General features: G+C 49.8%; 1 protein-coding gene across 2 annotated transcripts in view; it reads left to right on the top strand.

Annotated features, from left to right (window-relative positions):
* The window catches only part of VAV2 (vav guanine nucleotide exchange factor 2), a 151,223-nt gene that overhangs the window by 11,089 nt on the left and 115,917 nt on the right, over nucleotides 1–24,217 (top strand). For both annotated transcript variants that reach the window (XM_087753129.1, XM_009477094.2), the window contains exon 2: nucleotides 24,048–24,164. In XM_087753129.1, the coding sequence (XP_087609255.1) occupies nucleotides 24,048–24,164 (117 nt within the window). The remainder of the gene's footprint in view (nucleotides 1–24,047; nucleotides 24,165–24,217) is intronic.

The following is a 24,217-nucleotide window of genomic DNA, read 5'->3' as shown; positions in this document are numbered from 1 at the left end:
AAAAAAAAGACGTCTCCTGTTAGCTGTGGGAGAATTGTGACTTTAAGCCAAAAATTAAATAAAAACTTTTCTAGTAAACGCAGTATGTGACTTTGAAGAGTTTTATGCTCCCCTCCCCACCTAATAGATGAACTTCCATGTCTCTCTTCTAATGCTGCTGCAGGGTTTGGGGCTGTTTCCTGGGAATTGCTGCTGGAGCAGCAGCCGCTCAGCCCAGCGTGGCTCCGGGCTGAGCCCGCTGCCCTCGGGGCGGGCGAACTGGGCACAGGGCTTTCCTTCAGTGCCTCTTCTGTAAGCGGGTGCTTGCTCTGGGCAGTGAAACATGGCTTTGTCGCTGGTGATCTGGCACCAAACCAGGCGGGGTTGGGCAGAGCCCACGAGGTCTCGAGCAGGATGGCTATGGTGATCGCTGAGCTCTGGTTTTTGGGGGACTAAGCGTTATCATGGTGCTGGTGGCAGCAGTGGGCAGCTTCCAGCTCTTGGGTGATGCTTGCAGGACCAGCTGGGCTGTCTGCTCCTGGGGAGATGTGCAATCTTGTAGATGGACGCAGGTGTCTTTTAGCAAAATTTTCAGTTTTCAAGCAACAAATTAGACCTAAGAACATAATATTGGCAAGGGGTCAGGAGCGCAGAGTCAGCCAGGACGGCAGCGAGCAGCCCGGGAGGAAGGCTGGGCGCGTGGTCTGCCTGCCCAGCTCTGCGCTCCCTCCAAAAGGGGGGATTTTTCTGTGCGAAGCTGCAGAAATGGGAGCGTTGCCCTGAGGTTTGCCGACTTGCCCTCTCTGCCCAGGACTGGTCTGTGCCAGGAGCTGATATTCCCAGGGAGGCATCCCTGCACCGCCTGCCCCGGCTCCTCTCCCTGTGACCGTGGTGATTCCCCCAGTGTCTCCTGTGGGGGTCATCTTTTGTTTGTGAAACCAACTGGAGATGTAGGAGAATATATTACTTGTGTGCAAATATTTTTACGTAAGGCTGGATTTTTTTATGGGCTTTCTAAAATAAAATTAAAAAAAAAAAAATCTAGGATCTTGCCAGATGTGAATCACCCTGCCCTCTGCATTTTCACATTACAGTGATGAGGGCTGGGTGCTGGATAGCATTGCAGATTTGTTATCTACCTTTAACCCTTTCTCATACATCAGCTGAGTTTTGGTTTCCCCAGCGGCAAGGGGTAGGGATGTTCATGCTGATGGAGTGAGGACATTTTCAAGGGGCTTCCCGGTTTTAATCGGTGCCGCTTCCCACCTGCTTTGCCTGGCTTCTTTCTGCACGATGCGACCGGTGTCTCCCTGATGAGAACTTAGTCTGAGATTCAGCAAACTTGGTCAAATGTCCTGAGCTATCGGCAGCAAAACCTGTTCCTTGCGACGCGGTGGGTGGCTGTGGCTGGGAGGCTGGTGGCGAGGGAGGAGCGATGCGATGCAGCTGGGATAAAGCAGCCCTGGCTGGGAAAGGCGAGCGGGGCTGTGCAGAAGTTTTGCTCGTCCCTTGCTGGAAGGCTTTGCAGCCTCTGCGTGTTCAGGTGCACGTCGCCAAGCTTCACCCGCACGGAGGAACATTTAAACATTTTTGTCTTAGGGGTGAGAAAGGCTGGAAGTAAATTTCCCGTGTATTGACAGCTCGGTTATCTCAGGAAGGATAACGAGGAAGCTTTAATGAAGCTACAGTATCTGCTTGAGTGGGGTTTTCTAGCCAGGTTGTCGCAAGAAGCATTTCTAATTAGAGAGAGATTTAATTCCAGATTTTTGTCATTCCCTTCCCTCCCCTTCCCTCTTAATTATATTTGCTAACGTGTTTAACAGCTTTCCCTTCAGAAAAGAACAATTTATTCAAAGGTCATAAATAGATTCCGGCATTAATTACTCCAGGAGCCGCACTGGGCTGCACTGGAGAAATCAACTCCATGGGGAATGCTAAACCTTTCGCAGTTGGATTTATCCGTGGTTGAAATGACTTTGTTTGCACACACCCCCCCAACAAAGACAGACCCCCCCTCAAAAAAAAAAAAAAGGTTATTGCATCCACATTTGTGCCCAAGTTTTTAAAACCCATGGGAATCTTGTAGCTAATTTCCCTCAGTTTTTGGAACAAGCCTGGAAATCACATCTTTGCCATTGATCTCTCCACCTTTGTTTTACAACATTGCAGGGTATTTTTATCAATTAGTTTTCCATCCCGTCACTGCTATTGATCATTTGGGGTGCCGCAACGGAGAAGCGGCCGTCTCTAGCTGCGGGGAGAGCAGAGCCTGGTCCGCCGTGCTGCTGCCGGGCACCGCCGGCCGCCGCGGGGAGGGGGGGGCTGAGCCCTTCCCCTCGGTGCTAAACACCCTGCAACAAACCCTCAGCCTGGCGCCCGGACTAGGTTAATAGTTTTTGTAACCTCCAGATTTTGGAGCGACTGTAACATCTGTTCCGAGTGATAATAAAGCAGTGCTGAGGGGGAATTAGCATACAGCTGCCGGGGTGGGTGAAAGTCTCTATAGGAAAAAAAAAAAAAGAATTTATTGATGGAAGATGAAGCCTCATTGCATTTTCATAGTTCCTGGTGATTTTGGCAGTGTGGGCAAAATCTGTTCCTTTGCAATGGGAAAGGACGATGCTGTGCTATGGGACTCAGATGTACATTTAAGACTCGAGTGTCCTTTGTTTTATCGTTTCAGCCCTCACCCAAAGCCAGGAGTACTTCTGCCTGCTTTGGGTTCTTTTTGAACATTTCTCTGGCATGGTTAAATCTGCCAGATGAGTCCTGTGGCCTGGGTGGAGCTGGGCTCACTCTGTGTGGGTGAATATTTAATATCTTCTGGAAACAGCTCTGTTTTCCTGGATGGGGGATGCTCCGTGCGCAGGATCCAGAGCCAAAGCATCTCACAGCAGGCTCTCGTGGTGTGGGGTGGCTTGGCCCTGGTTTTTTAGGCTGCCACCTCTGTGCAGGGCTGTGGTTTGGCTCACGCCTCTGTGCCTGCTCACCTTGTTGGTGAGGGCCAGCTCAACGCGCACCATTAAACCAGGGAGAGGAGGGGTGGGAGCCTGGGTGCGCCCACAGAGCAGGAGAGGGGCTCACCTGGCTGGAGACGGAGCAGATGAGCGTTACCCCTGCTCTTCCCTCCCTGCCTCTGTGCTGCTTGCAGCTACTTGAAATGCAGGGGGGTATTTTGTGAAACAGCAGCTCCGTCGTGGCTGGAGCAGATGTGGACACAAAGAGGAGCAGCGGTGGATGCTCGAGGTGCAGTGGGGAGGGGGGGTCCCTGGCGAGACCAGCGGGTACGTGGTACCCAAACTGGCTGCGACCCCTCAGCCCGTCCTCCTGAGCTTCTGGGGGTTGTTAATAAAGGTCTTTTTTGTTGTAACTTGGCTCTCGCTGGGGTCCTCAGGAGATGCTGGTCTGTGCTGGCACTGCGGGGCCCGCTCGCCTGCGCTGGTTCCTCCCCATCCCTTATCAGTCCCGGGGATCAGGCTCCTGCTCGCCCCCGGCTCTCCCGGGCAGGTATCTGACCTGCAGCCTTGAGTTACCAGCAGGTATCAGCCGTGCTGTTAAGTATTTCTATGACTTTTCTTCCCTGGTGTTTTTCCGGAAGACCCAGCTCCTGGAGTCCTGTGATGCGAGAATTTAATTTTTCCTTAAGGGAAGACAGACAAACAGGCGTGGAAGTTGTTGCTTTCATTACTTGGGGGAAATGCATGAAAACATGATTGAAGTGCTCTCTGAAGCCTCGTGGACTTGAAAGTGAATTTAAAATAGCCAAGTTTTAAAATTCATAAAGCAGAATGATTACTGACAAATGAGTAGGTGATATTCTGAATTCCCCTCCTTGTGAAATAATAAAAAAATAAAACCCAAGCCAACCCATGTTCAGCTTTGGGCTCCACCAACAAAATCTGACTAAGTGAATAGTATTATCTTTTACATACATGGAGAAAAATAATCTTAAGCGGGGTTAAACATCTGGTTTAACTGGGTGTAAATAAAAGGAGCGAGAGTACAACTTCAGCAGGTGTAAAGCAGCCTCGTAATTCCATGGGGGCAGAGAGGAGCTTGCCAAAGAGGAGGCTGTGTATTCGCGTGGGTATTAAACCCCCTGAGCCAGGGCAGAGGGAAGGACTTCTTCCCCTGTAGCCATCAGGCTTTGCATGTTCTCGTCCCGGGGATGAGAAGAAAAGCTGTGTTTCACTGAGCACCGCTCTCATGCAGACACGGAAGGAGGAACTACTCAAATCCCCTGAGTTGGGTTGTTTTTTTTCCTATGATTTGGAGGTTTTTTTGAGAGATGGCTCTCCTAATAACAGTGTCATGGTGTGAAGATCCCGTATAATAAAGATGAGGCATCAGGTAGTGTTATCGCTCCATAGAAACCCGTTATTCACCCAAGCAGGGCTGTTATTAGTCTGATTCGGGTAGCACAGCGGCAGGAGCAGGAGCTGCCTTTGACAGAGCGCAGGAGGAAACTGGAGACAAAAAGGGGTATTTAACTTGTCTCTGTGCTCAAGGTAACTTAATAACTGCTTGGTTTTGTCTTTGTCACGTTAGCAGCCAGGCTTTGTCATGTATTTGAGTGCTGAAGAATAAATGTAGAACTTCTCCTCCCTTCCACCCACTTAGTGTTTTACTCAAAAATTGGAAAAAATGCCTTTTGGCGATGGTTGGCCATCCCGCCCCGCAGCCCCGTATCGTGCAGGGGCGAGAGCAGCAAAACACTTTCTGGCTCATTTTTCTTTGGGGTTTAACGTTTTCAGTGTCCATTAGGCTGGAGATCGATTTCAGTTTCTCTGTTTCCCACCCCCTTCTCCTTGGCTCTCGGACACCCTCCTGGCCGTGCTCTGGGAGATCGCAGGGTAATGAGGACTGACGGAGCTGGAGCCGACGCGCAGCCCGGGGTTCGTGTCGCTGCCGCGGCTCCGAGCTCTCGCCCCGGGTGTTTTGGCATCATTATTCCTGTTGTTCCTTGGGAAAAACTTTTGCAGAACTTTTCTGTGGGTGGCTAACAAAAAAAAAAAAAATCTCGCATGTAAAAATGAGGTGTTCGTAATACAATTCTGTGGGTTTAAGGCAATGTTAAAAAAAAAAAAAAGGGCAGCACTCAGTTACTGCTGTGGGATTGTGTGTGCTGTGGGCTGCTTCCAGACCCTGGTTCTGTAGGAATCTCCTTTAGCAGTGGACATGAGTGCTGAAAAAAAAAACCCCAGACAATTAGGTGTTATTATTTGCATTACTTTCATAAACTTATGGCTGCCCAGGTCCAACCTCCGATTCGTACTGGGCCCTTTGCAAAGAGGGGCCCCAATCCAGAGCAATAGGTTATCCGGATAACGTGGGAATACAAAGCGCTGAAGTCTCCTTATTATGGCTGAGAAGAACCACGGGGCAGCATGGCTCGCTGCCCCTCCGCCTTGCCGGTGTCTGGGGGGGTCAGATGGGCAGTGGTTTTTGTAATCAAGTATTTGTTTTCCTCAAAAAGGACCGTGTTGCTTGGGTTATAGTTGCCACTCGAGCCAAAGCTGTGCATTTCGTGCGTGGCTGCGTGACGGGAAGGGGACGGCAGCGTGTGTTCCTCCTTGCCTCCTCTTCCTCCTGGGTCTGCTGAGCTCCAGGGGCTGATGGGCTCGGGCTTGGGTGCTGCTGGTGCCCTCCGCGCTCCAGCGTGGTGCGATGCTTCGCTTCCCTCTGCTGTAGACCATTGCACAAGGACAAGGCGGGACACGTGTCTGACTTGCATCTGGCCTGCCCTAGGAAGTCTTGCTGGTGTTGGAAGGTTGACTGGGGATAGGTTGTGACATTTTTGTGTGAGCAAAAGCCCTGGACTAATGACCTGCGTCCTCTTCCTGCTACAGAGAGTCTGGGAGAGCCGTGGGGCATCCCCACTGCCGTGTCTGCTCCATGGCATCCCTTGGCTGGATGCTGCCCCTTCTCCAGGCTTGCCAGCTGAGCTGGTGGCGTGGTCACTCCCTAACCTCATAGCCTAGCAGAGGTGGCAACTGGAGAGGAGGTTCAGGCTGCTAGAAGAGAGCTGAGCTGGTTTTCTCAGCCCCCCAAAGGGCTTACGAGCAGGTTTGGGGCTGGTTTGGTCCATGGGGCACGCTGACCGGAGTGAGACCTTAGTGCTTCTCATGGAGGGAATGGTTTCGTTAAAGAACGAAGTGGTGCAAGGTAACACCAGTAATTCATGGACACTGTGTGACTGTCCGTCCTGCTCAGTTTCTGGGGATGGTAATCAGAGAAAGCGCCGCTGTTTTTCTGGGAGCTTGTGTTGTCCGTGGCGAAACGCGAACGGTGCTGTTCTCAGCTCTCACGCCACCGTATCTGCGTCACGTGTGCTGTGGGCGACGGGGAAGGAGGATGCGATCCCGGCAGTTGCGTAACCACGAAATCCTTCCCTGTGGATATGGGTGTGTGGTTGACCAGACTCTGTGGCTGGGTACGAAGCAGCTGAGAGCTCGTTCCTTGTGGTGAGGAACAGAGACAAAAGTTCAAAAGTTGAGCGTCTGAGTTGGACCAGAAGCTCGATACCAAGGAAGAGTTGAGATGGCTGGAAACCAAAACTGGAGCTGCAGTTTCTTTTCTGCTCATGGGTGGATTTGCATCATTTTTATTTGTTGTTCCTTGGTTTATTCAAGGCAATATTAATAAAGTTTCTTAGGATCGAAGGAGTTTATATTTGGGAGTGGAGGAGGACTAAAACCTCAATTAAATCTCTCTGATCCCTTCTGCCTAGCTGGGGAATAATGCATCAGAAGTGTGTGTACATCCCTGGGTGCGCAAGGCCAGGCACGCAAAGGGGGTCAGCTGTACGCAGGATCTCGGTCTGTGCTCCTTAGCTGGGGGCACACAATTTGTTTGACTTAGTGGTTTGGGGTCTGAAGATGCGAATGTCTGGGGAGAGCCACCACGGGCTGACTTGGGTGGTCTGCTTGTGCCTTTGAGTCACAAAACCGAAGGTGGAAAGGCTTTGTTCCCTGGCACGCTCCGTTACTCATCCGATAGCAAGGGAGGCTGTGCAATGCCTTGGCTTTCTCATCCTCTCTGGGATGTCAGCCCCTTGCCAGATGTCCGTCAGAGAGATGTTGGTCACTCTTCGAGTCCCGGTGAGGGAATGCTGTTCACGGTGGAGTGTGGTCCAGAAAAAGTCACAGCTTGCTGCTTGAACGAAACCAGAAGTGATGGGTCATGATGACTTTCCATGAGGTGTTATTTATGCTCCCCTCCCTGAGAGGCACTCGGCAGCTGGAAAGCCTTTCCTCCGCGGAGCTTGGGGAAGCACTGTTTTGAATAAGAGCTTTTTGCATTGGAAGCTACACCTTAGAGAAGGAGGTTTTATTTCCCCTAGTGTTTATGGCCCTGTAAAATACTACATAGCCTTTTTTTTTTCCGTTGTAGTGTCTTGATTGCAGTATGCATAGGAGCAATTTATTCCTAACAGCTCAGCCTAATATGTGCCATAGCCATTTTCACAGCAGCCAGGCCTGTCTTAATGTTTGCTGTATAACTTTAAAAAAGTGTCGTGCTGGCTTCTAAACAAATGTTCTTAATAACTTCTGCTTTGGGCTGTGCAGAACTGAGCCTGCATTAGTCTTGACTGAAATGTATGTGCTTGTCTTGCACCTTAATCCTGTGCTTAAAAATTCTCCATACGTTTTACACTGTGTATGTGTTGTTGGAGGCAGTTGCTAAGAGAAGGATTAATTTAAAGCAGAAGAAAGATCACTTTTCACTTATATATGCAGCTGAAGTAGTAAAAATTAACTTAAATTGGGTGGCACTTAGGAAAATAGGACAGGATTGCTTCCAAAAAAAGGGGAAATGAAGAGTCTGCGTTGAACTGCATGTTGACACTGTCTTAACCATGTCAGTAAAGTAACTTTAATTTATGGGTCAGCGAGTTTTTTAGGGCCATTGCATATTTAAATGTATTGATCCTCTCCCATTAGGAGCTCTGAGTGTTGTCCTGTCATGTCCAGATAATTTTCAGCCCACTAAAGCGGAGTGGGTGGCTTTGGAAGGAGATGGAGCTGAACAGCTGAGCCGAGGAAGGAATCGGATGCTGCTTCCAGTTCCCCTCCTAACCCCTCCTGCTGAAATACAGCATTAATGGTCCAGCCCAACACGTCCCTGGGGCCTCATCTCCGTGCTCAAGTTGTACCAAATTAATTAGACCAGCACAGCAAAAGCAACGCAACCTTCCCTAACACTCCCTGCTCTGTGCAATTACGTTGTTATACGGAGTTTATTTTAGATAGTCCAATTAGGAGAATAAGCTTTGTTCATATATGCTGTCCGGTGTAAGTGTTCATGTCTGGCTGGTAAATACATCGTTAAATTCTGTTTCCAAGGGAAATGCTTGTCCTAGGAAAACACTTGCATTTGACTGGACCCAAGTCAATGAAGGGATGGAGAGAGGAAAAGTCAGCTTTCAGTTATCAGAGATAAATGGCTTTTCTCTTGCCTCACAGCAAGAAATTCCTGTTTGGTTTTCTTGCTTAAGTGAGAGGAAATCAGGGATAACTCCAGAATCGCAGTAGTGGTGGTGTTTGTGTTTACATATATGCACTAAACTTTCTATTAAATAATTTAACAGAGCATGATTTAAAAAAAAAAAAATCAAAAACCACAAGACAACAACAAAATGGTGGTCTTCCGTATTTTCAGTAAACTAAAATATCTCCCTGCTGGTGCACGTTAGCCCCTGTTTGTCTGGCTCAGAAAGGAGGACTTGCCTTAAAAAATACTAAGCCAAAGCTGGAAGCTGGTCGGTCAAAACATACAGGAGATTTTGGGAAGATTTCTAAAACCCTCTCTAGGCTCAGATGCCAGCTTTGAGTACAGCCCCGTCGTGTTACCCTCCTAGATAAGCATGATGATGATTATAGTGAGCTGCGAAGAGTGGGATGTAGGAGTTAGATTAGAGGGTCCTGGTCATCTTGTTACACTCCCCGAGTACTAATTTATATAAATATCCAGAGCCTTATTTCCCATAATCTCTGGGATCTGTTCTCAGTGGTGGCTCTTAGGAGCTGGGAGTCTGACCTTTTTAAGCAGCTTTACAAATTAAGTAGCCAGTAGATTAATTTTCTGTAGCCTGTTCTCATCATGCCCAAGAGTGCCTGAATTGCTGTGGGGGCTGCACCATGGCAGCAAAATTTTGCCTCTTGAACTTGGGAAGGAGGCTCACATGTTCCCGATAAGGTAAAATAGTCACATCCTCAGGGAGCGATTTCAAATAAACTGGGTCAGAAGTGAAGCTCCCCTTCATTTCATTCCGCTTAAGCCTCTCCCTGAAGCGAAGGTCGCGGATGGGGATGCACCCGAACCCAGAACGGTTTGGAGCTGTGCCGTGACTGCCAACGTTCGATGCAAACACGCGTTTGAAACTTCAGGCACCGCTAACTGCGGAAAGGTGTCTTTAGTTCATTCTGGGACCAAGTCTTTTTACGCTTTGGGAGACTTTACAGCACAGCATTAATTTTGGCTGGAGTATCTCATGAAATTCCACTTTGCAAAAATAACTTGAATTTTTTTTTTTTTTGTAGCATGTTTTCTTCCCGTGGTGTGAATTGGGATAATTGACAAGCTGTAAAACTAAAACAAAATGAAATATGGCTCTCATGGCACTTGCCTTCTCCCTCCTTTCCTTCTCCCAGGAAAAAGTCCAAATTCTGCATTTCCAAAGAGTGCATTCGCTGTCGTTCGTTTTGCTGGGTATCCACCTGGAAATCCAAAACCGAGCCTGCCCTGGTGCTCGCACAGGCAGTGAAATTAGGAAAAAAAGAAACCTGTTCCATGACTCCTTGCTAAATAGAAGAGAAATAGCTGCTATGTCAGTGTTAAACAGTAATTAAAAATGTGTGATCTGTTGCAGGGCAGGGGGATGATGCAGAAGAGAGGCAGCTCTGGGCTGTGGGCAGGGGATTTTCGTGTTTTCTTCTTACTGTGAGTCTGGTTACGGAAGAGCCGATATCCCCTGCGACACTTTGATTCTCCAGGAGATCACCCGCTCGGGAGGGAGGCTGGGAGGCTGGTTTTCATCACTCCTCTTCTGCGGGAGGAGAGGCTCTCCCTGAGCTCCGCAGGTGAATCGCTCTGGGAAGCGCCCGGATCACTCGGCATCGCCTCGCCACGTGCAGGGAGCGGCTACGGCAGACGCTGGCAGGGCCGGAGCATCAGCCCCGTGCGGCTTCCATACGATGCCGAGCGTGCTCCAGCTGTGCCGACGTGTCCCCAGCCGGGGAGCCGGACAGTGGCCGGCATCTCCCACGCCGATTTTAATCCGTGTGTCCCAGGATCTCATAACTAATAAGTCCTGCTCGTTGCATGGGTCAAAATGTGGGTTAGAAGAGCTCTGGGTTCCACATGTTCTAATGGATTTAAGGGACCTGGCTCCTGCTGCAGGGAGTTTGAATTGGCTGCATAGATACTTTGGAGCTTGTTCTTCTGTGCTGCGTCCACTGAATGTGTTGAGGGTTCTGTGTTTTGTGTTTTTTGTTTTTGGTTTTGTGTTTTGTTGGTTTTTTTTTTTTTCCCAAAAAAGGCAAAACCCTCAGTTTTATCCATTGACTGCAATCTTATCTCACCTTAGGGTAGATCAGAGCAGTTTGGTTTCAAACTTTCCAATTTTGCAATGAGAAGGGGGGAAAAAAATATAAATGTGGCTGAGTGTCCAAGAGTGGTGGGACAGTGGTTCATGAGGTATCCGAGCATCTGCCAGGTAGGGTTGAAGCAGGGGGGACAGAACAGCTGCCACGTACTGTTGCCCAGCGATACCGCGCTCCTGTGTTGCCGTTAGAGGACGGTTGCCGCGCCGTGCGTACGGCACGGCAAGGCGCGATGTGCGGACCCGCACGTGGAGCTGTTTAGGACAGGTCCGCGTCTGCTGTGGCTCAGAGCAAAGCATCCTTTAGTTACCGTGCCAGGTCCGAGGAGCGATGGCTTAGCTTCTGCTTCTCCCTTGGCTTTCATTACAACACTTGAGTGATTTGGAATGATGCTTGATATTCTGTAGTAAGGAATTACACCCTTCTTTTTTCCTCTCCAGAAGGGAGAAAAATGCTTATTTGAAATGATAAAGTTAAAATACAGGCTCTAATCTTAAAAAAAACAAAACAACCAACATCACAGTAATGCCGATGGCCTCCCCATCCTTCCCCTGATCGAAGTTCATTTTGATTTTTATCTCGTGCGTACATTAAATATGATGGTTAACCTTCAGATTTCCTGTTTCAGCCTCCCAAGCTTTGTGATACTTACAGTTACTATTCAGTTAATTAATTTCCTTGCAATGTTGAAAGGGAGAGGAACTGATACCCTGAATGCAAATCACAAAAGGCAGTATGAGTGCTTCAGGTAGTAAGAAAAATGGGTGTTAATGTCTGTGTCTGTGGATGGGTTTTCCTTTCCTGATACACGGAAGTGGATTCAGAGCTATTATGGGAAAGCCAAGTAGGGTTCTGGGACCTACTCTGAAGCTTATTAAAGTCTGTCGAAAACTCGTGGGGGCTTCTGATGCCTGCAAAGTTCTGAGTACCCAGTTGTGGGTTTATTGTTTGAAACTGTTTGACATTTTCTGTTACGGGGGGGGAAGTTAAAATGCAGGGGGGTTCATCCCATCTAGTCTCTCTCCACCTCAACTTCCCCTTTACGTCTTAAAATAGTTGATTTGTTAGCTATTTTCTCCTGGGCATGGCTGATAAACCAACGATATGGGATGGCAGGGGCTCTGCCAGCCGGCGTGGTACCTCGGTGCGGAAGGGAGGTGGTGCATCCCATCCACGGCTCCAGCCTCCTGTCTGCTCCCTTCTTTCTTTATAGAAAGCAATCGGGTTGGACAAGCAAGGCTTGCTGTTGCTAAATCAGCGTGGACTGTGCCTGATTTACCGTCTTGTCCTTGGGAAAGAGATCCCAAGAGGGGCATGCTCCAGAACAGAGGTGAGGCTCATCAGCCTGTAGTTCCCTGCGTCTCCCTTCTTGTTCTTGAAGATGGGCTTAATATGTGGTAGGCTGTACTACTAATGAATATCTTAATGAAAAGCATGCAGGCAGTTGCAGTGTGCATGAAGCTGGAGGTGTCTTTTTCGATCTCCTCTCATGTTGGTGATGACAGAGGCTTTGTATAACGCAAGCTGCTCAGGCTGGGATCAGTCTGACGTGTGCCAATGCTACCAAAGTTCCCCCTCCTTGTCGGGGGATGTCCTGCCTCTCGTCTCACGGGCATTACGGAAATTAATCTTTACAGGGAACATGTGCAGGGAGCCCCGGCTCCGGTTTGGCCATCCTGCAGGCACAGATGCTCAGCAGAGAGCTCCAGGGGCTGGTATGTGTCTGCACGTGTGCCTATCTAGCCCTGGTCCCTAGAGTCGAAACACAAGCACTAAAGCAGTTAAGCTATAAAACCTTTTATTTTTCCTTCCATTAAGATTTTTTTAATAACCTGTTTACCCAGAGCAATTTTCTGTGCATCACACACACGTTAGAATCATTCTTGGTAGGCTGTCACCTTGCAGACAGTGGTAATCCCTGCTCCTGCTTTTGCCACTCTGATTCAGCTTCATTTTCTGCAGAAGAAACTTGGAGCTAGAAAACTTGATGAGCCTCAGTTAAACTGGGGGCAGAAACAAAGGCCTTTCCTGTTCTCCAGCTCGCACTGTCTGTTCACATCCTTGGTTCTACCCAACACTGAGACGCAACAAAACATTTATTATTTAAAACCGAGGAGAGGAAGAAGCCCCGAGCGACGCCTGGGGCCTCGGGGCTGCCTGTCCGTTCTCTGTCCCCAAGGACAAGTAGCCTCCGTGTGCTGGCTGGCAGAGGCACCCGGGCCCCTTCTCTCGGCTCTGGCAGCGTCAGGTTCAGCTCCTGCTGCCTGTAACAGTAGATGTGATGCTTGTCCCTGCCCGATTACCCCGGAGACTCGAAAGAGCTGGTCTGCAGCGGGTTGCTCCCTCTGGCTTGCAAGCAAGGTTTGGCTTGTAGGTCCTGTAATACGTGGGTTTTCCTTTGAAATTCCTCTTGCATAAGAGGGTTTGTGGTGCAGGTCTGTCTTTCCTTCCTCTTTCCAACTGCCTGCTCTTCCCACCTCGCCTTGCTGGGAGCTTGTGTGTGGAGGAGCGATGCAGGGGGTGGCCGGCCCGGAGCACCCCCCACGACCCCGTTTCTGTTGCTTTTGGGGGTGAAGAAGGCGCTGAGCTGCTCTGAGACTGCCCCATCTCTGCAGCAAGGAGCTGATGTCGGTGCAGAGCCCCAGCGTGCTGCCACGAGGCAACGGAGCATCAGGAGACCTATTAAAAGGACATTGTGGGCTTAATCTTGCAAAATGCAGCTTAATTTCATATGCAGGTCTGCATCAGTTATCCGTAATGTGAAAAGTAGTGTTCTGGTTTTAATTACTTCTTTAGGAAGAAGCTGGGGGATATCTTTCAGCATCATTACCTGGTGCCATTAAGCAGAGTTTTCTGAGTGTTTGTTGTCTGCTTCTAATAACGCTATCCTGGTCCCCGGTGTGACATTTAGGAAGCGTTTTTCACTGAACCCGTTGTCAGCCACTGGCCTGATTTTTTAGAAAGGCTTTGGGAGTAGATAGCAGCTTGGGCAATGGTCCAGGCAGGTGTAATGTAGCCCAGGTGTAATGGTGTCAGGGTGTGTGTTGGCAGCCATCTCCGTGAGCAGGCTGTCTTCATCTTCTGGGATGCACGGCTCTTCTGCCAGCACCAGCTACAGCTTCGGGTCCTTCAGCACTGATCCTGATGCTGAACTATCATGTCCAGATCTTGTCTGGAGCACAAGACTCTGCAAATCTCAAAACGACTGAAGTTTGCAATCGTTCTAGGCCATTATTTTCTCCATCGCCAATTCAAAAGTTAAAAGCTGCAACAAATGCAGCGTGATAAATATTTTTCATGGCTGAGTTTTTGCTTTTCAGTCGTGTTTTCCCTCTGTGTGCTGCGCTGCTTCGGCTCAGTGGGAGGAATGTGTCGGGAGGTTTGTTCGTTCAGCGCTTCTGCTCCCTGGCAGGTAACCTGGCACTTCTTGCAGTGAGGAAAATAACACGTTTGGTTGTAATTTCCAAGGTTTTCTGAAAGTGAAGTGAGTCTGATTGGAAGCGGGTCACCCAAAAACATGACTGTATGGAGAAAAATTGCATGTGCCAGTGATGCATGAATAGTGCAATGGCATCCATACGAGCTCTTGCCAGAAAAGTCTTTTGGTTTGGAAGATTGCGTGCCTTTGATATGATGGCAGAGCTTTTGAAATAAGATTTCTTGGGATGTTTTAAAAAAGAAAAGTGTATAGTGTCTGTGGTGATACTGGTGTGTGCCCTGAAATGAGGATGTGCCTCTGTCTGACAGTGGCAGCCTGGGGCACGATCAGCTCAGGGATGGTCTGGAGACACCAACGGGTATGTAAAGCTGGGCTCATACGGGACTCTTATAAAACTGAGATAACGGTTTTTAATTCAACATATGTGTTTGGTTATTTAATAATAGTCTGTTTTGACAGTTTTGCATAAACAATATTGGAGTCAGCTATTGCTGGCACCTACCTCAGATCCCACCCTGTGGTTCGCTTCTGCCTCCAAAGTCAGAGCTTATCTCTTCAGCATTTACATAGGGCAGCTTGGTTTTAAATAGACAAAAATAAGTTCTGTGAATGTCTTGAGCTAGCCCAGGCTTGCAGGCTACCACCTGGAGCGTCTTCTCTCGGGTCTGGCCCGAATACTTGGCGTGACAAGGCTTGATTTCCTGACTTGGCTGCTGGTTACTCATCTCGGAGATGTACCGTAGCTGTTCTCATCCCTGTCCTGTCAAAAGTTCATCACGGTCAGGTTCCCTGCGCCAGCCTGTCGAGCAGAACAGTGACTGCTTGGAAAGTCTTCTGTGAGCGTATCATTACAGTGTAACGCTATACACGGTTACGCCATTACTCATTTTCTTTAACAGCAGCTGAATTCTGCGTTATAATTTGATTGTCATGGTTCAGGTCAAGTCCTGTCTTAAAGCTTTGGGTTGGCCAAAATGTTTTGAATTTTCTTTACTGAAAACTCAGTGCATGGGAAGGTATCCCATTTCTTGATCAGCTATAATCATAACTTCTTTTTTTACATATCCCATCTTTTACCTATGGTCGTGTTTTATGAGTGGTGAAGTGTGAGCCCTGGTGAGGCAAACATGAGTTTAGGACTTCACGCCAATAGTAAAAGCTAAGACAGGTTTCTTTTTTTCCCCTCTTTCTTAACCGAGTTCCCCTGACGGAGCTGCATGTCTTCCAGCGAGAGGAGAAAAAGGCTGGATTTAATGAGCGTGGAAGGGGACTGTCTATTAAGGGTGCCAGATGTGGGCAGATTGATCAGTCCTTCCAAGCTCTCCAGCTCCCAAGCTTTACATAGTCTCAGATCTTGTTCCTCACTACAGTTAAGCCTGGGTTTGGCGGTCTGCTCGTAAGTATACCCAAAAGACAGCCCAGATCTGGGATGCAGGAATTGGAGGCTCCCACACTTTGCCATAGCTCGGGCTGCAAACAGCCTCGGCTCCCTGCCCCGTCGTCCCCGCTCCCGGCAGCCAGCCCCACGTGGCTCTGGGACAGGCTAGGGCCTGCAGAGAAAACTGCTGCTCTGCATTTGGTTTTTTAAATCTTGATGCATATGGTTATGGAGAGGGCGTTTGGAAGAGCAGGCGCGTGGTCCAGCTCTGTCTGCTGGGTCGTTACGGTTTGGTCTCGTCCCAGGGATGTAGGGACGTAACATGGGTGTTTTCTGCTGCCACGGCTGTGGCACACGGCTGCTGTCCAGGCAGATCATGGGAGCAGGAGAGCACCCGAGGAGGGATTTTCACATCAGCAGATGCTGCTTGGGGATAACGCAAGGGCATCTTTCAGCTCAGGGTTGTCCAGGGTGGTTAGGCATGTCTTGGTGTCCTACTGGCCCTTCCTTCATGTAGTCTGGGAGTCTGTATTCTCCATCCAGCTCCTGAAATGCATCGCTGTTGGGGTGGGTGGCAAGGGAAATGGGGGGTTTGCTTCTCATGCATTCATTTTGTAACAGCAAAAAGACCCATGACTCAAAGCAGCATTGGCCTTCATACAGGGAAACCTGAAATTCCCTCTCTTAAAGGAGGAGCTGGTGAAGATCAGGGCCTTCAGAGAGGATTGCGCCCACCTGATTTTGCAAGAAGCTTTTGTTATTCCTGGGAACGGCTCTGCAGATCACTTAGACATCTAAAAGATAAATCTCTGAAGTGCAATCAGCCGCCTGATGTGATGCAGGGAATTTGATTGGGGTTTTCTAAAACCTCAGTGGCAAGGTTTTTAGTTACACAAACCTCAAACCTGTGGTTGGGGTTTGGACCCGTGCTGAACCTGTTGGACCCACTGGATTTTGGGTGGTTGGGCAAAAGATCTGGGCTGTCCAGACCTTAGATGTGTGCAGAGAATTTCAGACTCTGTAAGCATCTCTGATGAAATGCTCCCAGGCATTGCAATTAAAGCCCTTACTTTAACGATTCCTGCTTTCTCAGCAGAGCCCTACGTGTGCAGCCCTCGGAGGGCTCCACAAAGGAGGGAAGTACTGTCATCGGCAGCTCCGCCGTTTTCTTTGGGAAGTTCCAGCTTCCTTCCGCTCATTTAAAGCCCCTGCGCGCCGCTGGGTGACCCTCTGACGGCGGGATGGATGGCGGGACGGACGGATGCCAAGCCAAGCGCTCCCGGCGGGGCTGCCTGCCACGCGATGCGGGGTCTGCTGGCTCGTTGCACGGGCTTTAATGAACCTCTCCCGCTATGCCGTCAGCGAGGGCTCAGCCCGTGTTTTTAAGCTTCGGGGAGGTCATGGCTGCTGTCGGGAGTTTGCCTCGGAGGACACAAGGATCCTGGCTTTCCTGTGATTTCCTTTCCCTCCTCCAAACTGGGGGATGTTACTTGATTCTTGTCCCCTCCGCCAGCCCTGTGTTATCCTCTCGGACTCATCAGCTGCCTGATGGGGGTTTTTGCCACACTTCTGGATTTTTTTTTTTTTTTTCCTTTTCCATTTCTTTCTCTGAAGGAGCATATGTAATGGAGCAAACGAGCCTGGTGGTCTTTGGGAGGGAGTTTGGGGTCAGCAAAACTTTCCTAGGATAAAATAAGACAAGCTCCCGCAATGCTGGGCTTGGCCTGTGCGGTGCTGCTTGGCGGGGAGACAGCAGCCCCAGGGGGGACACACGATGCTGCTGCCCTTGCGCGGGCTCCTCCTGCAAGCAGGGAAAGCACAGATGCAGTTGTATCCTCTACATCTTCAGTGCATACTTCAGTGTGTCACTGAGCATTTCTTCTGCATCTCTGACTAATTTGGATTTAATCACTTGACCCTATGCTCTGTCTCTCGCTCTTCCCACGTCCTCTTAACGTCTGCCACCTTGGAGGCGTTTGCCTCCGGTCCTCGCCTTGTCTCAGTAGTTCGTGTCTTGTACGAAACCCAGGAGCTCTGGTTAATGTTTGTGCCCGCTTCGACTCGAGTGCTGCTGAGGGCCATTCCTCTGCCTCTGGGGCTGAGGCTTCTGCCTTCAGTGTGCGTAAAAGATTACTCCAGAGCTTCCCCTTGATTTTGTGTTTTAATTGTTTTTACAATTTCATGTATATGCTTCCAGTTCATGAGCTTAATATTGTTAATCTGAGATACCTCTTCCCTTTGAGAACCCATACATCGTGATGGGAACCTCCTGTAAGGTAACTGGGAGCTCTTTATCTGTTGACCCGTGTTAGAGCGATGATGAGCAAAGGTGTGAGGATGAGCAGGAACCAGAGCGGGGCTCGGCAGCCTGCTCCGGTGTGCTGCGGTGCTGGGCTTGCTGCTGGGCAGCCTCCCAGCCATGCTGCCCAGCTCCACGGTGTGCTTCTGCTGGGCAAGGCAGAAGCTCCTGGTTTGCAGCCCCTCTGAGCTCTGGCTGGTGCTTCTCGCTGGGAAGGACCTTTGCTTGCTGCAGGTTTGCTTTCCCCCAGTCCTCCCAGTGGTGAGCTATGGGTGTTTGCTAAAATAAATAGTTGCTCTCCCTCAGGTTCTCTCCTAGGGCTAATCCTTGCTTGTGGGTGGATGTGAGGAGAAGGAGAAGCTGTGGGGAGGTCAGTGCTCATCAGCATTTCGGGCTCATTAATCAGTCTTGCTAAGTGGGATTTGCCCAGCCTGTGAGCGCTGTGTGATAGGAATGTCTTTGAAATGGCGGGAAATAATAGCACTAAATTGTTTGAGAAATAATTTCATTCTCCACTTCTCAATAGATAAATCTGCTGTCCAACAACCCGAAATTTAATCTGTCCATCTAAAGTAATTGATGAGCTGCGACTTGAATCCAAATGTGAATGGGAAGGGAAATTTGCTGCAGAGATGTTTCGTACCGTTTCTGCGGCGGCTCCTTTCACAGACAATGGGGCGAAGCGTGAGAAGGAACAAAGCCACAGAAGATTTGGTGCTGCTGGTGGAGGGTGATACAAGCTCCACTTGTGCTTTTGACTCTTATTACTGCTCCCGAAGCTTTCCTGGTAACACCTTGATGTGGAGGCGAGCCAGATCCGGCAGAGCCATTTCGAGAGATTAGATAAAGGTTGTGATTCGTGCAGTTGTAAATGCAGGGTTACGTTGGCTGCAGCCCTGCGGTTCCTGCTGGGTACTTGGATGCTCTTGGACTTTCTCTCCACTCTTGACTTTGGAGCAAGCAAAGGGAGTTTCGGTGCCCCTTTGCAATGTCAGAGTAGCTCAGGGGAGCTTGACGTGACTGGGAGAGGCATCCTTTGGCTTTCTTGAGAGGCTTGCACCACGGGATATCCATTTCCCCATTGATCCTTGCAAATGATGTGTTTTCTCAATGAGAGACCCTCCCTTCCCCATTCGCGAAGCCTGTGATAAGCAGATGCTAACAGCTCCCTGTCGGGGACTTACTTTTTGCCTGGTGCTTTCGAGCCGTGCCGGCAGCGAGATAAGAGGAAATCTGACATCACGGTCAGGAAACGCTAAAGAAAGTTACTTTCGTCATGCGTCAGTGGGTTATCTCAAACGGCAAAGCTGCAGCATTCCTTGCATGCTGCAGGACCCATTTCAAGCCCACGGGTCTGGGCTTTGGCGGTGGTTCAGCACGTGGCTGCCTGCCCAGTGCTATTGTGTGCGGCCCCGCTCTTCCCCGGAGCACTAACCCCAGCCGCCGGCAGTCGCTGCCTCTCCAAAAGGCCCTTTTCGAAAATCTGGGAGCTGTTGTATGATCCTGCCCTGCCAGACAAAGCAGCTGCCCCCTTTCCGTCCTTTCCCTACATTTTATCACATTATTAAATTTCTCTTGGAGACCCTCAAGCCTGGCACCTCCCTCCCTTGTGCCATCCCAGATGCAGGAACCAGGGACTGCTCTGATGCTCACATGAACGTCCTCCAAATCCCACCTCGGGCAGTTTGGTTGTTGAGCAATCGCTGCTGCCTTCTCTGCCTTTTTGTCTGCCTCTTTGCCATCTCCCTTCAGCAAAGCAGCTCTGGTGGGAGGCAGGAGCTCATGCGGCTTTCCAGCCTGCGATCATCTCTGCCGAGGCTGGGAGACGGTTTCCAACTTAACCCCAGCGTGCTCGAGTAGTTGGATCGTTTCTGATGAATTTGCATCGGAAATGGCTGCTGTCTAGTCAGCGCAGGTGCCGCGGGCGCCCAGTCATACGGGGACCGCAGGGAGGGGCGGTGGTAACTAAAACGGGGGCGTGAGGAGGAGCGAGGTGCTGAGCCGCCGTGCACCCTCCCGCGGGCTCCCCTCCCGCCCCCGGAGCTGTAGTTTCCAACTGCAGAAGCATCCGACCTGCCCTTCCCACCCGGGGCTGTGGGAGCAGAGCTTCGGGGTGGCTGGGCACGTCCCCGCTGAGCTCCCAGTGTCCCCGTGCAAAGTGGAGTTATCCCAAGTGCCCGAGTATCTGAGGTTATCCCAGGTACCAAATCGTCCCTCTCTTGATCTCCACTGAAGGCTTCTCCAATGCATTTATAAGTTTTCAGGACAAGTTTCTGAGCTGCATTGAAAACTTGGCAGCAATACCCTTTATATACTCAGTGATCATCCAAGAAGTCTCTAAACTTAGTGAATTCAATAAAACAAATATCAGGAAAACCCTCTTGAAAAAAGAACGTCCCAGAAGCTACTGAGGAGTTTCCAGCGTGCACCAGGGTGGCTGTGGTCCTGCCTGGGCGAGGGCAGAGGTGGTGCTGCCGAAATTGCAGCTGCCCCTGCTTTGCAAAGCAGGTTTCTGCTGGGCTGGGGCAGGACGGGCGGTGGCCGAGAGCAGTTTATTCACCTTACAGCGTTGCAGAGGGTTTAAAAATAAGCGAAGCTGTTCCGAAACTGAGTGAGTGCAGGTGGCGGGGCCCTTCTGCTGTGCCGACGCCGCTGCCTCTCTCTAGTACTGGATCAGGTCAGAGCTGACCATAGACTTTTCTTGTCTATTGGCAGGCTTCAAGGTATTTTGTTTTACCAGATGAGTTTCTCGCTCCCTGTGGTACAGTCCCATCCCTACCCCTATTGCCTCTTTGCTCTGGCTTTAATAGCTTCCCTCTCCAAAGTGCCTTGGATGCACTTTGCAGTGCGTGGGAAGCTCTCCCCATGCCGAGGATTCATGGCATGGCTGGTTTCGGAGCCCAGACAGTGGTGTGGTGGGAGATGCTGGTTTCCATGGAAGATGCCGTGCTCTCTGGGGTCTGTTCCCGGAGCTGAGCATCCTGGTTGCTGGTGGTGTCTGTCCCCAGAAGCAATGGCTGGTGGGCACCGAGGTTGTTTTGGGTGCGAGGGAGGGCGATGGCAGGACTCGGGATGTGTGGTGCTTGGGCTCCCACTGGCCCTTGCACCAAAGGAGATGGCAGGACCCTGCTTCAGCACTGGTCTCGCTCGAAGCGTATAAATGACACCATTGATTTTGGGCCTGGCAGGTGGTGAATGAGCCCCATGGAGAACATTGATTTCTCTCGCTCCCTTTCTCCTGTGGAGTGTTTACTTGTCCAAAGGTGTGATTGACTGGTAAATAAAATGGCCTCGGCACAGCTCATATTCAATTGTAGCTAATTTTAATATGTGGCCATTGAGTAACGCTATCAAGCTAACAATTCATGATCTTCCGTCAACGGCAAACCAGCCTCGAAACGCCTGTGAGCAAAAGCGCAAGAAGGTATTTTGCAGATTGGTGCAAGAGAAATAGCGCAGGAGCAGATTGTGCCGCTAACAGCCGCGCGTGGGTTGTGCCCACCCTGCCTTCTCGTGCGTGAGCGGGGCTAAAACCTACCTGCAGTCATCATCCCAAGCAGTGGCTTTACTTGTGGGCAAGGTGGTGGCCTCGCTCTGCCGCCAGCTCCTTGCTGGTGGAGAGGGACCATGGTGCTGCTGCCTGGGTTTATTGTGTTTTAGATCAGGCCGTTTCAGCAACTCTTTAAATAGATTATCGGATTCTTCCTTGGTGCTTGTCATCTGCCTGCACTCGGTGACTGGCTGGCTGCCTGGTGGCAGCGCCTGGTGGCTTTTTGCAGACATCACCTGGAGCTGCGGGAAGGGCAGCGGCACTGCTGCCGCCGTCTTCTGGTCATTTAGCAGCAGGTGGTGTGACGGCTTCCAGATTTGAGTTGGATGAGCAAAGACAGTTGGATGCAGCTGATGTTGAACAGCAGGGTTGGTCCTGTCCTTTCTCACCAAGGCCAAGCTGAGATGGGGGTAACTCAGCCCAATCTAAACCCGTGGTGGAGCCGGGGCTTGCTCCCTGTTAGAAACGCTGTCAGGACGAGGCGTTCATTTGCTTGGATGTGTGATCTCTCTGCAGTCCCTCAGTAAAGAGGTAGTGTGAACTTTGAGCTTTTCAGGAATTTGAACCACAAACGTATCATGCAGAGGGTTCAGGTTTTCGCACCCGTTGGGTGTCTCTTGCTTGGCTGAACATCGGCGCTGTGAAAGTCCGTCTTTCCTGAGCCCTTCAGCCTTTGTTGCTGTCCGAGCCTTGGGACGGGCAGGAGGTGGGGAGCAAACGCAGCAGAAAGGCAGGACGGTTCTGCGGAGGAAGCTTGCCTCTTGCTGTGTCTAATTATGGCTGTAACTTGTGTCATTAACTTTCAAAACTAGAGGCTTCAAGGGATTTAAAATAAACACATGCTAGAAATTTGAAATCAATGAGACTGCAGTGCAACAGGAAAACATATCCCTGCTGCAAGCAGCCGGTTTGCTCAGGGTGTAAATTCTTGCAGAGACCCAGAAGATAAAGTTATGAAATAACCCGTATCGGCGAGAGAGGTTGTAAAGCAATTCCAAAAAACCCTCTCAGTCTAGACGGATTATATTTACTGCAGTGTTTATGTGAGATAGAGGAATGCCCTAGAAAAACAGAACTGTTTTCAGTTTCTGCCTCCGGCACTTGCTTGTCTAATGAGAAGGCTCCGATGCGATGGGAATGTCCTGTGCTGGGGGAGCTCTGCTGTCGCTCGGTGACTCCATGTAGAGGGGGCTGGAGTGGGGGAGAAGGGTAAAAGGGTCGTTCGTTCTTTGTGTAGGTGAATCAGCCTGTTGTGAATGAGATGCTCTTGCTAATCCGTCGCCACAAACCTCACGTATAATCCCAAATGCGATGATAACGATAAGCTGTGTCGCGGTCATGTCTATGGAGATGCGATGGCCCCAAAGACTCTGCTTTGATTCTTTTAATTAAAAGAAAATTAAGCTATTTTATGTTGCTTTGAACTCTCGGTGAAGTTTGCAAGCAGTGTGTTTTTGCATGGTGTTGGCTTGATGGCAACTTGGGGAGCAGAGACATGTGACAAAACCACACCGACTGACTCCGTGCAAACCCACCCAAAGGCAGTTTGCATCGCGCCTGTTCATCACGTGGGGATGATTCACTCCTTTAATGGGTTGATTTACCTAACAAACGTGTTAGAATTATTTGTGAGGAATTTGCTGGGAAAGAGTTGCTCAAAAATACAGCGATAAGTTGAAGGTGTTTTGTGGAATAGCATGAGGATGCAGAAAGAAGTGAAATTAATTGGCTTGCTCGGCAGTCAGTCCATCCTGATGAAGGACGTAGGTGATGCAGCCGCAAAAATGAAGCATATTTTTATTCTTCTCATCTCAGCCCCTGTGCTGCCAGGCATCACCATTGGAGCGAGACAGTCTGGAGTCCCCAGACTTCAAAATCCCCGACGCTCGCAAACAAATGACCAATTATTGCTATGGCCAAAGACAGGATTTTCTTGAAAGAGAAACATCATGTTGCTCTGCCAGTTGAGCTATCTGAATAACCGCGGGTGGTCCCTAGAGGGGCGAGATTTCTGCCTCTTCAAATGGGCCGAGATTAAAGATGAGCAAAGCTTTGTGGAAACAGTCCCAGGGGTTGCCCTGGTCTCGGGAACGGGATCTGAGCTGGATCAGGAGCAGGTCCCATGGCTGAGCCTCAGGACTGGCAGCTGCCTGCTGGAAAGGGGCTGTAGGTGGCTGGCTGATGTCCCCTGGGTCTGGTAGTGTTTGTGGCACCCGCAGCATCTGCGAGGTGTGAGGATAAGGGAGCAAAGGTGGCTTGAATAAGATGTCAGTTGCTTCAGGCCCCAAAGCAAGAAAACTTGTTTTGAGTGTCCCAATCTTTTGTTCGGGATGTGTGCATCCATGCACGTGTATGGATGTACAGCAGTACCTACAATAAGCGATGTAATGTGCGTCCCTTCTGTAGGGAACCAAATGGGATCATGCTGGAAATGGTTAAAAGTTCAACGCTGGGCTTCTGTAGAACATCAGCTCTAACTTATATTTGGCTTTCCCTTGAAAGGGAAACGTCCTGGCTTAAGTTTTCCAGCCCTTCTGCCATGTTACCTTATGTGAAACTTGTTTTTCAAAAGGGCATTTGTTTCTGGTGCGCAGCTGAGAACACAGGCGTCCTCGCAGGGCACCAGGAGCCTGACATCTTCAGTAACAGCAAACAAACTAATGCGTGGCTTCTCAGTGCAAGTGTCTGAGTTCCTGTTAACTTGTCTCGCATGTGAATTTAACTCAGTAAATCGCAGTTAAAATTTGTGCCTGTCTTGCTCATTTTTTTCCCTCCGTTTCTTTTTTTGTTTCCCCCAGTTTCTCTGTTTGAAGAACATCCGAACCTTCCTAAAAGTGTGTCACGACAAATTTGGGTTAAGAAACAGCGATCTGTTTGATCCTTTTGACCTCTTTGATGTACGGGATTTTGGAAAGGTAAGAATTACTCCTGAGTTGTTGGGAAGGGATGGTTCTGGCACTGCTGGCAC

Source organism: Nipponia nippon, unplaced genomic scaffold (assembly GCF_047370975.1).
Source record: "Nipponia nippon isolate SJK-2023a ecotype South Korea unplaced genomic scaffold, ASM4737097v1 scaffold_16, whole genome shotgun sequence".
Taxonomy (NCBI): domain Eukaryota; kingdom Metazoa; phylum Chordata; class Aves; order Pelecaniformes; family Threskiornithidae; genus Nipponia; species Nipponia nippon.
Note: the sequence above shows the minus strand (reverse complement) of the source record. Positions and strands in the feature narration are given on the sequence as shown.